This window comes from Chionomys nivalis, chromosome 19 (assembly GCF_950005125.1).
Source record: "Chionomys nivalis chromosome 19, mChiNiv1.1, whole genome shotgun sequence".
Lineage (NCBI taxonomy): Eukaryota > Metazoa > Chordata > Mammalia > Rodentia > Cricetidae > Chionomys > Chionomys nivalis.
Window position 1 is genome coordinate 11,957,580 of NC_080104.1, and position 15,916 is coordinate 11,973,495.

The window sequence follows — 15,916 nt, forward strand, 5'->3', positions numbered from 1 at the left end:
ATAGAGCTCAATGGTGGTATTTGGTTAGCATGGACTCTAAAATCTATGATAGTCTGAACACAGAAATAGGAAAGGCCAAAGTTTAGCTTACATGGACCTCGATGCTCCAAGAACCTAGGCTTAAAAGAAGTGTGAGGACCGCATTACCATTCCCCTGAGTCTTCACCCCTGCACAGCTGGTACTCTGAGGAGAGGGCTCCTCCTAGTGAACACTGGCAGGCGCAATGCAGCTAACTATTTGAGCTGAAAAGGCCTCTCCACTCTGCTCACTTGCAAAATGAAGCAAAATAGAACACACAGAATGCTGATCCTATGGGGATAGGAAAAGAATGGCCAATGAGCTAAGGGATGACTTCTTTCACCAATGGTAGGGAGTCACTTGTCTGTAATCCTGGAGGAGAACCCAGTTGTGGAGGTGGAACCTTTGTCTTAAGTATAAGCACAGAATATCCAATAAAACATTTTTATTCTGTACAATATATATGTGTATTTAAATATATGTACATATATATATACACATGTGCAGAGAATCTTCAGGCAACAAATCCCTGAGTTCATGGGAACCCAGGATGCTAACAAAGGGAAAGGAGGGAGTCCATGCCTAGAATGACATCCTTCCCTTTCCTCCTGGTTCCCGGCACTACAGAGTACTAAAACAAGAAAAAATTTATGTGGGAGCAGGAATGGGGATGAGGATGTCAGGATACATAACTGTGGGTCAAGGTCCTGCAGCTACCAGTCTGGGAAAGGAAACAGACTTCTTGATCTAGTATGAAAACCAGCAGATGACTTGAGAGGAGAAGAAACTGACATGCAGCTGGCCTTTAGTGTACCAAGTCTTAGCTTGACAGCCCCACGCCTAGGCCAGCACCACAAATAGCACCGAGTGGGGCCTATAACAGGAGGGTCTGGGCAAAGGGCCCTCGAGTAAAGGACAATGAAATAAAGCCAGAAATGTGCTTCAGGACTCAACACAGGGTAGGAACACAGTCTTTCATGGTCTCTGTGCCATTTCTTCCGTCCCTGGGTCACCAGACAGTGAGGAGTACTGCCTTTCATCCAGTCAGGTGGAGAAGGAACTTATGCGGCCCTGAGAGGAGGTATGAGAAGTACTTTCAGGGGCCAACCCAGTTATGGCAATTCCTGAAGTGCAGAGGTCACACTGGTGAGTCATGCCCAGTCCTGAGAGTGGCGTCCAGTCGACAAGATCATGCAGGGTTAATGAGCCAACCAGGGGGCACACAGCTGCTGAGAACTGCCCTGAATTGTCTTCTCCCTCAGGACTGCCCCTCCCTGACCACGCCAAGCTTGACACCTCTCCAGAAGGGTGGCAGGAAGCAAGTGGCAGCAGACACTAATCTGCCTAGCCTATGAACACACAGAGCCGCCAACGGTGGGCAGCATGGCCGGAAGTCACCTTATTATTGTAGCGACAGCAGTAGAGTTGTCTTGAGGACTCAGAAGCCCATGCTGGCCTGGGCTTCTCCTGCTGTGATGGCTTGCACATCCGTGACATGACCGATGCCCTTGGTAACACCCTCCCGGAACAGCAGTTTGGCGCCCACCTTCAGGTATTCTGGGTGTTTCAGGAAGCGGAAACGCACTACTGCTTTCTCCCCTGTCCGCAACTTGTCCTTTAGGAGAGAAGTGGTCACAACCCTAGCCAATGCCTCTCATCCCATCCTCTATCAGCCTTGGCTCCACCCTAAAGTCCCCAGGTGGGCCGCTACCCTTCCTGTATGGGCTTTGTTCCCTTTATGGGATCAGGCAACTCTAAGCCAGGGCTCCCTCCTGCATCCCTGCACAAAGGGGACATGGCTGGGTGGCTCTCACCTTCGCATGGATCTTTTCCACCACTGCTGTCTGACGTACGTTGCCCACGTGTACTGTCACCTGGAATCCCCGCCGGAAGGTGGTGGCATGGAACAGCAGGACTATCTCTGCCTCAAACACTGAGCAGATGGTGGGATTCATCTCGGGACTCACCATCACCATGCCCTGGGGAGGCACAGCCAGGGAGGCACAAGCCAGATCCAAGAAGGGCAGACCTGGCGTTAGACTCCATTTCCAGACATTCTGCACACTTTAGAATTCTGAATCCCCTTTTCTTCTATATGCCTCCAGGAAAGGCCTCAGAAAGCCATGGTACCTGTGTTTTGAGTATCCTAAGCCCTTTCAATAGTCCATATAGCCAGGCCTACACTCCCAAGTTAGAGACCACCATGTTTCCTTAGGTGTCAATAGCCAGTCTTCCAGACACTTGCATCCCCTCTCCAACCCACCTCTTCACCTCACCTTGCGAAGCAGCGCACGGTCGAAGTCTCCCAGGGCTAGTGTAGCAGCCTGACCAGCCCGCAGCACACGACAGGCAGAGCGATTGCGCTGGATGCTGCATACTCTCAGCTCCAGGAAGCAGCCATCATCTGTTGGGCCTACCACCAGCTGGTCACCCTCACGGCAGATCCCACTGCAGCCCAGACGGCAGGTAACACAATGTCAGTATAGGTCCCTCTGGCTTCTCTGCTAGGGGCACTCAGAATACACTCGCCCTCGAATTAGGGCAAAAGAACCCTAAATTCCAACTTGGAAGTAGGGAGATGACTTCCTTGTCCAGTCTAGCGTTTAGATTCTGAATGCCAGCAGTAACGGCTGGCAGAGCCACACCTGTGGCTTGGCTAACACCAGCTCACTAAACAAGTCACATCCTCGGGCTTTAATGCTGTGCTTCCTCACTTCCCTGCTCTGAGATGCTAGGTGATGCACTGCTTCTTCCTAGAGCCCATGACCATAGACTCGGGGCCTGGAGAGTCCCTAAAGCAGCAATGCCATTGCTCCCTCATAATCCAAGAGTACTAGGATCCCACGTTCTGTGCATGAGCTCAGCCCAACCCAGGGCCTGCTTCAGGCAAGAGGTCTTCAAGTACAGGGCACACAGGCGAGGGCGAGTAACACAAGGCAGTCACCTGGACAGCGTCCCTCCAACCACAGTTCCCACCTCTGGGACTGTGTAGATTTCATCCACCTAGGGCCAAAGAAAACTCTGTCGATGTCCTGCCACCAGGGTTTGTAGACCCAAGCTTCGTAAATACACTCAGGCTGTCAGAACCGGGCTGGCCCTGCCCTGCCCCTCCCTTCTGTCTGTTGGATCAACTACCTGGAATTCTGTCAACTGCTGCATAAGCTCTTCCTGCTCTTTGCTGTTGGTGAGTGGAGGCAGGATATTCAGGAAGACTTTAAGAAGGTCCAGACTCTCTCCAGACACACTGGACAGTGTGAATATAGGCGTGACACTGTGGAGAGACAAATGTGTAAGGATAGTCTTAACAGGAAACAGTAGCCAGAGGCCCCTTCTGACTGTGAGCAAGTCAGGGAATGTGGACAGTTAATGTCTTCAAGGTCCCAAGCATAGCTCCCTCCCACAATCCCAAGCTGAAAAAGGCAAAGAAATGAACTACAATGGATCTGGCCCTAGAGTTGGGACACCATGCTCCTGGACCCTGTGGCAGCCTTCCCTGTTCATCAAGGCTTGAGGGTGAGAGGCAGGCTCACTTGGGTGACTGGGCAAATTGCTGGGCAGCAGTGACAGCATCATCCTCAGAGGTGACCAGCATAGGGACCTTGTGGCAGCCAGGCTGCTTGAGGACCCGCTCCAGCTGGCGTACTGTCCTCTCCACTGTGGTCTTAGCACACAGGTCCACTTTACTGACCACGATGAAGAAGGGCACTTTCAGGGCCAAGGCCAGCCCCAGATGTTCCCGTGTGGTGCCGGCTACCTCATAGAAAAGAGGCAGGTGGCAGGAGAGAGGATTTGGGAGGAAGGAAAAGGAAGAGTTGGTGTTGCTCCCAGCTCTGAGGGGGCTCAGGGCAGAAGAGAGTCAGCTCCTCCCTTTGCCCTGCCCCTCTGCTCAGTATCTCGTACCGATTCCAGTGTTGGCACTGACGAGGAGCAGGGCACAGTCAGGGCAGTAGGAGGTGAGGCCGAAGATAGTGGTGTGCAGGTATTTATGGTGGCCCGCCAGGTCGATGAAGGTGATCATCTTGGAGCTGCTTTCACAGATCTCTTCTGCAGTCCGTGAGTCGCTGTAATTCACCACCTAGCCCAGGGCCAGGGCTCTCAGTGTCCCTGTGACCTCCCCAACCCTTCAGAAGTCACCAGGACCTAGTCTAGTCCCTAACCCATTTTCTATTCACTCCGTAGATTCTCACTTGGTTTTTAAGAGGGAGAGAACTGTTCACAGTACCCTCAGACTTCTCCAAGAGGTCTCCGCACCCTGCCCCCAGCCTCTGCCTTCACCTCTACCAGCCCATCCTCAGAGTCTGGCCCCACTGGGTCCCGCTGATCCCATGCACCTCTCCCTTGCTGTTAAAGCCCAGGATCTCAAAGCTGATGCTGGAGGTTCGGCCAGACTGAATCTCATGCAGGTGGCGGAAAAGGTTGAGCCGGGCTCGGCCCCGCCCGTTGTCCAGCTCTCCTTGGGTCAAGACTCCAAGCAAGGTCGACTTCCCCGAGTCCACATTCCCTAGGACTGCCACGCGGAGATCTAGGAACTGTGAGGAATATGGCAGAGGTGAGTTCACCTCACACTGAAGGTTAAGGTTCTCATACTCTCTGGAGCACACCCTCAGGAGCCTAGGCCAGTGGAAAGCCTAGCAACACAGCCTTTGCGGGAGGAGAGCATGGGCGCTCACCTGCTGATTGTCAGGAACCTTTCGCACCAGCACCTCAGTGATCTTCCGGGGCACATCACTATCATAATCCACTTCTCGCTCCCGGAGAACAGTGATGTCTGCCCCAACCCTGTCACAGAAAAGCCACAGCTGCCATATTTCACATTATTCTCCCTATTCCGGTCTGGCTCTGACCACAGAGGTCCTGACATCTCACTGAACTTCCTACCCCCTTGCAATCTACCACACACACACACACACACACACTTCTTTTGAAACAAGCATCTTAAATCAAAAGGAGTGGGGAGCCTAGGCACAGTGAGATGAGCGCACCAACCGGACTCACTCTGCCCCTGTCAGGAGACTGCTACAGGAGGAACCCACCTCACCCCAGTCCCTCTGGACCTGGCTGGCTGGGTATGTATGGGTCCTCCCTAAAGTTGGGGAGAGGGGAGAAGGAAGCATACTTCTCTGCCATCCGGTGCAGGGTCTTGAGGGAAGCCCGCATCTCCTCCTCAGCCAGCCCCACCAGCAGCCCATTGTCCTCTACCCCAATCTGGTAGACAGCCTCACCGCGTCCCTCCTGGAGCCGCCACTTCATTTGCGTCACCAAGTGTTCAAAGCGGTACTGGGATGGATTCACCAGCTTCAGCTTGGGACAGATGTGGTATCATGAGAAGAAGAAAGCAGGGTGCTCCTCCCAGACTCTAAATGTGGTCCCTACCTGTCCTGCTACAGTAACCAGCACCTTTCTTTTCCACTTAAAACCCTTGCCCCTGGGGATGGAGAAATGGTTCAGTGGTTAAGAGAACTCAGGTCAGGGGCTGACAAATGCCTGAAATGACAGCTCAAGGGGAATCTGACACCCATTCTGACCTCTGAGATACTGGTACTCAGAAGTACATACCTACACACACACACACACAAATTAAAAATCTTAAAAAAAAAACAAACCCTTACCCCTGACCACACTAGCAGTGATTCTCCCCCTGACATAGTGGGGTTCAGAGAGCCCAGCATGATGACCATGCAGCATGGAGTGGGAAGGATAGCAGAGAAATCACCTTATACTGACTAGGCAACTACTGTATCCCATCTCCTCCCCAACCTAAGACTCACTTTATATTCGATGTTTCCATCTTCAGCCTAAAAAGAAACAGGAAACAGTTAGCACACCCTGTTCAGACCCAATCCCTACTTCCTCAATCCCCAATGACCTCAGGCATATAAGGCAAGCCATGGTGGCACCTGCCCATGCTCCCAGGTAGCCTCTGAGGAAAAAGGCTGTAAGGATCCAGCGTACCATCCACTTATCCAAGGATGGAATCACAGATCCTCAGCGTGTTCTTTCTAGATGCAAGATCACCTCTTCCTCCCCAACCTCCACAGCTGACACTGCTGGCCAGTCTGGGTATTCTGGTTTTGGTTTTGTTTTCTTTCTGTGTTCAGGCTGTTGCTGCCTTTCTTTGACACTCATCTAGTAGACACCACTTCCTTCTTGACCCTCCCTCTCAGCTGATGCCATCAAGTGTAAGAGATTACAAGGGACTCTGGGCCAGAGCCAAAGTGTGAGCTCAGCACTGGTCACTGCAAACTCACTGAGCTAGGAGGCCCAGGTAGGAGAGGAGTAAAACTCCAAAGTTGGAGCTTACATTAAAAAAAAAGAAAGAAAGAAAGAAAAGAAATTTATTAAAGGGACAGATGTCATAAACTGAACTTACTATGGCTTTTTCCCCTGTTCCTGCCTCAGTTGAGGTGAAACTCTGAACAGTCCCATATCATAGGCTCTCTCAGTGCTGCCACCTTTTGGGTTGTGAGCTACATACACCTGCCTCACCCCACCCCACCCGCTGTACAAAAGGTTGTGGCATCTTCTCATATTGCCCTTCTCTATTTCTGCATTCTTCCTCTCTGGCCATTTTATTTTTCTATTTCCCTTTCTGTCATCATTCCATCTTTAAAGTCCTTAGAAGAGTCTTTATCCACAATCTCAATGCCATGGAATGTGTGGGAACTCTTTCCCCATCAACAAAGACACTTTTTTACTATTTATTCTGCTGATGGTGAACAATTAGGATAGTAGACTTTAAAGATGGTATAACGATAATCTAGGCCAATGGTTCTCAAAGTGTGGTTCTGAGACCAAAACATTATAGTGTAAGAAATGCCAAATTTGCTGGGTGGTGGTGGTGCATGCATTTAATCCCAGCACTAGGGAGGCAAAGGTAGGAAGATCTTTGTGAGTTCGAGGCCAACCTGGTCTACAAAAGCTAGTTCCAGGACAGCTAGAACTGTTTCACAGAGAAACCCTGTCTGGAAAAACCAAAGGGGAAACAAAACCAAAAGAAATGCCAAATTCTCAGGCCCATCCCTCACCTAGTGGATCAGAAATTCTGTGAACAGAACAGCAATCTGGATAACTCTGGGGCACACTTAAAGTCTGATAACCACTATTTCAAGCCCTTCCCACCTTGGGTCCTTCTACCTTTTGTTTGTTTTGTTTTCAGAAACAAGGTTTCTCTGTGTATCCCTGGCTGCCCTGGAACTCCCTCTGTAGACCAGACTGGCATGGAACTAGGAGAAATTCTCCTGCCTCTGCTTCCTGAGTGCTGGGTTCTCCTATCTAAGGACGAAGAAGGAAGGTGGTCTTCTTTGCTTTAAGGACTCATGGAGCATATGGGGGCTCTTCTCTGTCTCCGCGCCCCAACAGGACAAGGGAAAGGCTATGTCTAACTGTTCTCTGTTTTGTGTGTATGAGTACCGAGGGCGTAGCGAAGGAAAACATTGCTCTAGTCCCGACTACTCCCCTTCTCCCTGTGGACCAAGTTTAGAAAAGCGGTGGTTACTCTGCTAGCCTTCTTATCCCAGTTAGTCTTCCTTTCCTACTACTCTGCTCCTCTCAGGGGGATGGGATACCCGTCCTCACTTCTCCAAAGGTTGTTAGTGAAAGGGGCAGTCCCTTCCCGAGGTCCTGACACCGAAGAGAATCGTCTAGTCTTGACGCCCCTCTTTTCTAAGGCGTCCTGAGATAGGAGGAGGGGTTCTCTTCCCCAGTCCTTCCTCCCGGGGGTCTTGACACCGGAAAGGGGGATTAATTATCTCTGTCCCGCCTCCCTGGAGTCTCGGGGACCGGAAAGAGTAGTTCCCTGTGCCCCGCCAATTTTTCAGGTGCTCACCTCTGGGGGCAGGTACGGAGGGTTGTTGGCTTTACCTCCTCTGTTCCTTCCGTTCTTCTTCTTCCCCTTTGGGCCCCCGCAACTGCTGCTACCGCCGGCCCCCCGAGCTTTGAGGTTTCCGCCCATGGCCGGGCCTCCTCCGGGCCGGCAGCAGCCGCCGAACAGCTCCGATACCCGCGAGTCCATCCGCCGCTGCCACCAGCCCCCCGCCCGACCCCTCCCCCCCGCCACTGCCACCGCCCCTACTGCCACCGCCGCGTCGGGCCAGCCGGAGGAGAGCGGGGTGTGGCCCAGAGCAGGCCACGCCCCTGCCTACCCTGGCCTCCCGGTCGCGTCAGAAAAAGCTGCAGGGCACCAAGGGATACCGAGTTCGCAGGCCTAAGATTTAGTGCTAAAGACTATGAGCTTGAACTACAATTCCCAGGAAGCATCACTACGCAAGGACCGCAGGTGGTTTTGGGGGCGTGGGTAGCAAGCGCGCCTTGCGCGCAAAACCCTAAGGGAGTTGTAGTCCGTATCCCATTCCCTGCGCTGCGTGCGGCTCTTTTTCTAAGGGCAGTAAGAAAGCCCTGCGGCCTGATATTGAGGAAAATCACCGGAGGCAAAGGGCTCATATCAGAATCAAACTGGGTTTGACCACTCAGCGCGGATCCCAGACAAGTTAAAATTCAGGGCAGTTGACAACCTGCTGGCTCCACCTCTGCCTCAGTTTCTTCCCGACAGCTGGCGTGCTGTCGAGTGAGTCAGGGCAAAAGCCAGGGCGGAGGCAGATGGTAGTTATAGCATAATTAGAGCTGTTATTGTGACGATGATTATGCCACCCTTGCACCGTAGTCACTGCTTTATTACTTGCCTGGCACAGTCCGTGGGCTAGTTTTAACAGCCCCAGGCACCGCGGCCGCCAGACACGTGTCCAGAGTCCATAAACCAGCCAGCTGCTTGAGGCGTTTGAGAATGCCTTCAGCAAGTATCTCTCCTCCCCTTTGTTTTGATGTTGAACCAATCCGGGAAAACCGAGTTTGATTTAAAATTAGTCCGGAGGAGGGGCCTGGCCCCCACTTGGGGCGGAGCTGGGATTCCAGACACGTCAACCGCCAGGGGGCGGGGGAAGTGGCCAGGAATAGAAACTTGTCAGAGGTCCCAGGGAATTGTTGACCTGCCTTCCTAGCCAAACAGTCTCTCCTGTCCTTTAGAACTCTGGAAGCGACATAAACCAGTGTACAAGGCACCAAAAGGGCAGAGTAGAGAAACAGAATTGCATGGCCAAGAGTCAGGACGCTAGGGTTCAAATCCCAGCTCCGTAGTTATCTTATGACTCACAGTGTGTCCACTCCCTTCTGCACAAACAACCAGGTGTTTATAAATAGTCAAGGAACTAAACAGCTTTTGCCTCCAAAATTTTGAAGTTTTCCCCAGTAAACTAGGAACAACAATAGAGTCTTACCTCTGGTACACTCTGCAGGAGCTCAGGCCTGGTCGAGGCCATGTCTTCATAGGCCCACGTGGAAAGAGGTGGATCTATTGCACATGCAGCTGCTGTCCACATTAGATAACTTCCACACCAACTATACCAGAACAACCAAGATCTTAAAAAGGCCTTGCAGGTGTAGTCAATGTCGCGAGTCTCCAGGGAGGAAAAGCAGGTGTCCCTTCTGTATGTTATTCTCTATGGTTGAGGACAACCTTAGCCCAGCCCAGGACTACCAGGAAAATTGCTTTAGAGACTGAGACGAGAGAACTCAGAAATGGCAAAGGATGGGAACTGAAAGGCAGCGATAACGCCAGGCAGCAGTGGCTCACGCCTTTAATCCCAGCACTTGGGAGGCAGAGGCAGGCGGATCTCTGTGAGTTCAATACCAGCCTGGTCTACAGAACTAGTTCCAGGACAGGCTCCAAAGCTACAGAGAAACCCTGTGTCTCAAAAAAAAAAAAAAAACAAAGAGAGAAAGATAGATAGAGAGAGAGAGAGAGAGAGAGAGAGAGAGAGAGAGAGAGAGAGAGAGAGGCCCCACCCATACCCATACACTATCACACTATCACCACTAGCAGTCCGGGGCCTGAACAGCTGCACTCAACAGATAACGTTTGTTGTTGTTTGAATACCCATGGATCTTCCAGCAGCCCACTTTTCACACACAATTTCACCCCACCCATTCCAATCCCCATATGAGATGATGGGGGATAACCCATTCTTGAACAAAATGGCCTACCGACACAGACAGAAGTGAAGGCTGACAGAGGAGCAGGCCAGCAGGGCACCTGCCAGGAGAGCTCAGGGTCCTGGGGAGTGGAGGTGATGTAAGTGACCAGTTTCCTGGACTGGTTGCTTATGAGGTGCCCATGAGGTGTTTGGCTATTGGATGTGTGTGCATATATACATACTGTTGTTACATACACATCACCTGCAAATATTTTTCCTGACTGGTAATGAGTCATTTGCTTTTATACGTAGTACCTCTGTGTGCACATGCATTTTGTGAATGGCACCTTTATATGCTCTGGCTTATTGCAACCCTTTCCCTCTGCTTTCTTGCTTTCCTATCATCCTTATATAAACTTCATATATTATTATGTAATATATCTTTGAGGAGATTTAAAAAATTTTTACACTTGGGGCTAAAGAGATGGCTCAGTAGTTAAGCGTTCTTGCTGTTCTTATAGGGCCCAGAGTTCAGTTCCCAGCATCAATATTGGTTGAGTTAGCACTGCCTTTAACTCCAACTCCAGAGGACTTGGTAGCCTCTTCACAAGATCACACTTATGTGCATAGTCCGAATTATAGATATACACATAATTAAAAATTACATCTGTTAAAATTTTACATTTATTCTATGTGCACGTATGTACACTATGGTGTACATGTGGAGCTCAAAGGGCAACTTGCAGGAATCTATCATGCCCTGAATTAAATTCATGCTCTGGAATTAAATTCAGGTCACCAGACTTGGCAGTAAGTGCCTTTATCCACTAAGCCATCTTGCTGGCCTTTTGATTTTTTTTTATTATTTATTTGTACTAACATTTGAACCCAGAGCCTCAGTGCTTGATGTGCAGACTTCCACTGTGCTTCTCTGCTAGCTTCCTACAGAGATTTTCCTACATGTTCTGAGACAGGGTTTCTCTGTGTAGCCCTGGCTGTCCTGGAACTCACTCTGTAGACCAGGCTAGTCTTGAACTCACAGAGATCCGCCTGCCTCTGCCTCCTGAGAGCTGGGATTAAAGTAGTGAACAACCACCACCAGCACCCTGCTGCCTTTCAGGTGTATTTTACACTTACTTTAATCCACTTGAACCATACCATTTTTAGTGTATAGTATATACTAATTTTATTTTTAATGGATCTCCCCCATCCTGTTTCTCAAGCATTCTACTGCACACCTATCTTTCCCAACCTTGTTTTTTACTTTTTGAGAAAGTATCTTACTAAATTATCCAGATTAGCCTTGAACTTGTGACTCACCTATCTCAGCCATCCACCAAGCTGGGACTGCAGGCCTTCAGCACCAGACCTGGGTTTATCTTGTGGTAGTTACTTGAAGAAGCTGCCACTGTTGTATACTAAGATCTACATATACACCTATCTGTTCTGGGTTCCAATGTTTAATTTCTTTTATTCTATTATCAATTTCCCACACAGTGCTTGCACCAAGACTGTCATGCATGCTAACCCAGCATTCTATCACTGTGCTACACCTCCAGCTCAACACCACGCCACTTTCTCCCTGTATCTTTTTAGAGATTGGGTTTCTCTGTGTAGTCCTGGTTGTCCTGGACTTCACTCTGTAGACCAGGCTGTCCTCAAACCCAGAGTTCCAGCTACCTCTGCCTCCCAAGTACTAGAGTTAATGATGCACACCACTCTGGTCAACTTCACAGTGTTTTTAATTGTGTACGTATGTGAGTGGGTTTGTACAAATGAGGCCCTTGCCCTTAGAGGTAGCAGAGGGTGTCATGTCCCCTAAGGCTGATTGTGACCCACTTTGAGGGGTTGATGGGAACTGAACCTGGGACCTTTGCAAGAACAGAATGTACTCTTAACCACTGAATCATCTCTCCAGCCCCCCACAATATATTGATCATTGTGCTATTACAGTATGTTTTGACCTCTGGTCCCTGCTTCCCAAAACACACTCTAGTCTTGATCTCTGTGCCCTGGCCTGTTGAAGGGAGCTGCGGGCTGCGTTCCTGCCACCCAGCTCCCGGACGCCTGGCTAGTTTATGCCCCGAAATAACAACACACAAACTGTATTCTAAACACTGCCTGGCTCATTATATCTAGCCTCTTCTAGGCTAATTCTCACATATTAATTCAGCCCATTTCTAATAATCTGCGTAGCACCACTAGATGCGCTTACCGGGAAAGATTCAGCATGTCTGACCTGGCGGCTGGCTGCATTGCGCCTGGCTCTGAGAGGAGCTGCCCTGCATCTGAGCTCACTTCCTCTTCCTCCCAGCATTCTGTTCTGTTTACTCCACCCACCTATGTTCTAACCTATGAGGCCAAGCAGTTTTTTTTATTAATTAACCAATGACCTTCCTCTATCACTGGCCCTTGCCTCTTTCTTCACACTTTTCTCAGCATTCCTCGGTGGCTCCCGTGGGCTCTTTTCTTTCCCTAATGGCTTCAGGATCTGGCTTATTCTGTTTTGTACATCCTCTCTGGGTCATATAATCGGAGTTCATACTGAGAACTCCCTCATACTTGCCTCTATTGTAAATAGAGTATGTTCTAAATATACTACTACTGTATCCAAGAGATATTTAACTCTCCTGGGAAAAGCTGAGCTTATCTTTCCCACTTCCTAATATGCCTTCATCTCCTATTTTGTCAACCACTATACAGCTGGCCTGATGGCTGCTGAAGTCAGAAATCCACTTGTCTTTTTCTTTTTCACTTTATTATTATTATTATTATTTTTTGAGACAGGGTTTCTTAGTAGCTATGGAACCAGTCCTGGAACTTGCTCTGTAGACCATGCTGGCCTTGAACTCACAGAGATCCACCTGCCTCTGAGTGCTGGGATTAAAGGCGCGTGCCACCAACCATCTTGATTTTTTTGTTTGTTTTAAAGAAAGGGTCTCAGGGGGCAGTGAGAAGATTCAGTGGGTAAAAGCACTTTCTGTTTAAATCTGATGACAGAAATTTTGTTCCTGGAACCCATGTAAGACAGAGTCACTATGTATCTATTCTAGGCTTATGTCAAAGTCTCCTAAGTGCTGAGATCTCAGGTGCTGGCCGCTGTATGGCTGCTCTTGTCTTCCTGAGGGTGACTTTCTATTTCTTCTCGTCTTCAAACCCACCGCTACATTAAATTATATTCACGAGACATGCTGTTGATTATTTTTCACTCTTACTCTTTTGACTCTTTACTTGTTGGGGGTCCACCATCCAGCTACCAAATCAATCACATGGAGGCTTATATTTTATAAATGCTTGGCCTAAGTTTGGCTTATTTTTAACTATTTTTTTTCAAAATATTTATTTATTTATTATGTATACAATATTTTGTCTGCGTGTACGCCTGAAGGCTAGAAGAGGGCACCAGACCTCATTACAGATGGTTGTAAGCCACCATGTGGTTGCTGGGAATTGAACTCAGGACCTTTGGAAGAGCAGGCAATGCCCTTAACCTCTGAGCCATCTCTCCAGCCCCCAACTAGCTTTTTTTTTAAAAACTTAAATTATCCTGTCTATCTTTTGCTTCTGGGCTTTTACCTTTCTCTAGACTTCTTACTCCATGGCTTGGCTTGTTGTGTAGCTGGGTGACTGGACCCTTGAGTCCTCTCACACTTTCCTCCTCCTATTTATCCTCTCTGCTGCCAGCCCCGTCTGTCCTTTCTCCAGCCTCGCTATTGGCCATTCAGCTCTTTATTAGACCAATCAGGTGTTATAGACAGGCAAAGTAACACAGCTTCACAGAGTTAAACAAATACAACATAAAAGAATGTGACATATCTTTGCATCATTAAACAAATGTTCCACAGCATAAACAAATTTAACCCATCTTAAAATAATATTCCACAACAAGACACCTTTCTATTTTCCTTCTTAGACAGAGACAGGGTTTTTCTATGTTACCCTGGCTGTCCTGGAACTAATTCTGTAGACAAGGCTGGCCTCAATCAGGTAACGAGCCACAGAACAGAATGCAGATTAGAAAAAGGGGTTAATATAAGTTATAAGAGCTAGTGGGGCCGGGCGGTAGTGGCGCACGCCTTTAATCCCAGCACTTGGGAGGCAGAGGCAGGCGGATCTCTGTGAGTTCGAGACCAGCCTGGTCTACGAGAGGCTAGTTCCAGGACAGGCTCCAAAACCAGAGAAACCCTCTGTCTCGAAACCCCCCCCCCAAAAAAAAGCTAGTGGCTAAGGCTGACCTTTCATAATTAATAAGAAATCTCCATGTCATTTCTGAGCTGGCAGTCCTAATAAAATCTGACTACATCAGTCTATCTTTGTATTAGAGGAACAAGTACATCCATTTCATTAGTATGAAAATTTGCTTTTGTCTCTAATAAATAGTAAAATTATATGTACATCAAAGAACTGTTTTAGAAATCTATTTAAATGTTTCTTAGCCACTTAAATTGGGATGGGTTGTGTTATGCCCAAATCCATGGGTCCCCACAAAAGCCAACAAAGGAGACCAAGTTCCATATGTAAAAGCAAAGAGCCTTTATTTTAATCAAGTTTGCAAACTGGGGTCTCTCAGCATGTCTAACGTATTGAAATATCCGGAGAGCCCCGAGCTCAATTAGAATAGGGTTTTTATAGTAGTAAGAGTGGGGGTGAGAGGTCTCTGAGGTTCAGGACCCCTGATTGGCTGACATTTGTCTAGGGGTGTCCTGGTGAAATGCTGGCAGGTGTTTCTATCTACAGCTCTTAGAATGCCAGGCATTTTCTTTAAATGGTCTGCTCTTGGGTGGGGGTCGGGTAACCTTGCCTGCCAGGCATTGTCTCAGGGTAAACTACTGAGACTCCAGACTCCATTTAAATTTATCAATGGGCTGGGCAGTGGTGGCGCATGCCTTTAATCCCAGCACTCGGGAGGCAGAGGCAGGCGGATCTCTGTGAGTTCGAGACCAGCCTGGTCTACAAGAGCTAGTTCCAGAACAGGCTCCAAAACCACAGAGAAACCCTGTCTCGGAAAAAAAAAAAATTATCGATGGCCAGAGTCCCAGATGGTAATGGTTGGAAGTAAAGAACTTCCTTTGGATGTCCTGCCCAGACTTAGCTTTCACTGCTGGCCCTCACAGGTTGCACTTTTTGAGGTTCTGGGAATCAAACCTATAGGGCTCATGCACAATACGAACTGAACCATGTTCCCAGACAAGTTTAAAATAAACTTCTTCGATTTATTATCATCAAATGTTTAATTTGTATGCCCATTTTTGTTGGGTTCTTATTTGGTTTGGTTTTTTTTTCAAGACAGGATTTCTCTGTGTTGCCCTGGCTGTCCTGGAACTCACTCTGTAGACCAGGCTGGCCTCGAACTCAGAGATCTGCCAGCTAGGATTAAAGGTGCGTGCCAGGACTGCCCAGCTGTGTCACTCAAAGTCAAATAAATATTAGGTGGGATGGATGTGGGGGGGCACACACCCTAACCCCAGCACTTGGGAGGCAGAGGCTAGTAGATCTCTGTGAGATCCAGGCCAGCGTAGCTACATAGTGAGACTTTGTATCAAACAAAACAAATTTCCCTAGTTGCAACCTCTTTTATCCAAGCACTGAACCGTAGCGGTATCACCTCTAACTGGGAAGCCCGCCTCATCGTCCCTGTCAGTCAGTCTACACTGTAGCAAGTGTAAGGGTTATGTTTACAAAAATGTGAATTAAAATGGTTACATTTGTGTGCGGACTCGCAGGTGTGTGTGGTGCCGAGGTGAGGGGACAACTTGTGGGAGTCTGTTCTCTTCTCCTATTATGTGTGTCAGGAGGATTGTATTCAAGTCACCAGTTCTGACTGCAGGTGCCTTTACCTTCTCAGCCATCTTGCTTGCGGGCCCCCAAACAGGCAGTTCGCTACTTTGTGTTTCTGTGTGAGCCTGTCATAGAGTAGTGTGGAGGGAACCTG

General features: G+C 48.8%; 1 protein-coding gene across 1 annotated transcript; it reads right to left on the bottom strand.

The window, feature by feature from the left end:
- Window positions 1-449: 449 nt before the first annotated feature.
- On the bottom strand, window positions 450-8,049 carry Gtpbp2 (GTP binding protein 2). Its single transcript, XM_057751774.1, has 12 exons — window positions 7,845-8,049; window positions 5,788-5,814; window positions 5,136-5,320; window positions 4,690-4,798; window positions 4,351-4,548; window positions 3,920-4,094; window positions 3,550-3,769; window positions 3,155-3,290; window positions 2,964-3,022; window positions 2,296-2,467; window positions 1,834-1,998; window positions 450-1,634 (listed from the first exon to the last, which is right to left on the bottom strand). The coding sequence occupies exons 1-12, from the start codon at window positions 8,028-8,030 to the stop codon at window positions 1,458-1,460; spliced, it is 1,809 nt and encodes a 602-aa protein (XP_057607757.1). The 5' UTR covers window positions 8,031-8,049; the 3' UTR covers window positions 450-1,457.
- Between the last annotated feature and the right edge of the window lie 7,867 nt (window positions 8,050-15,916).

What these genes read in the sequence shown, in the direction of transcription:
- Gtpbp2 (XM_057751774.1), bottom strand. Translation starts at nt 8,030, where the DNA reads ATGGACTCGCGGGTATCGGAGCTGTTCGGCGGCTGCTGCCGGCCCGGA. An exon ending in ACCGTGCGCTGCTTCGCAAG is followed by an intron (nt 1,999 to 2,295) that starts GTGAGGTGAAGA and finishes GTGCCTCCCCAG; the next exon opens with GGCATGGTGATGGTGAGTCC. An exon ending in TGGAAAAGATCCATGCGAAG is followed by an intron (nt 1,635 to 1,833) that starts GTGAGAGCCACC and finishes TCTCTCCTAAAG; the next exon opens with GACAAGTTGCGGACAGGGGA.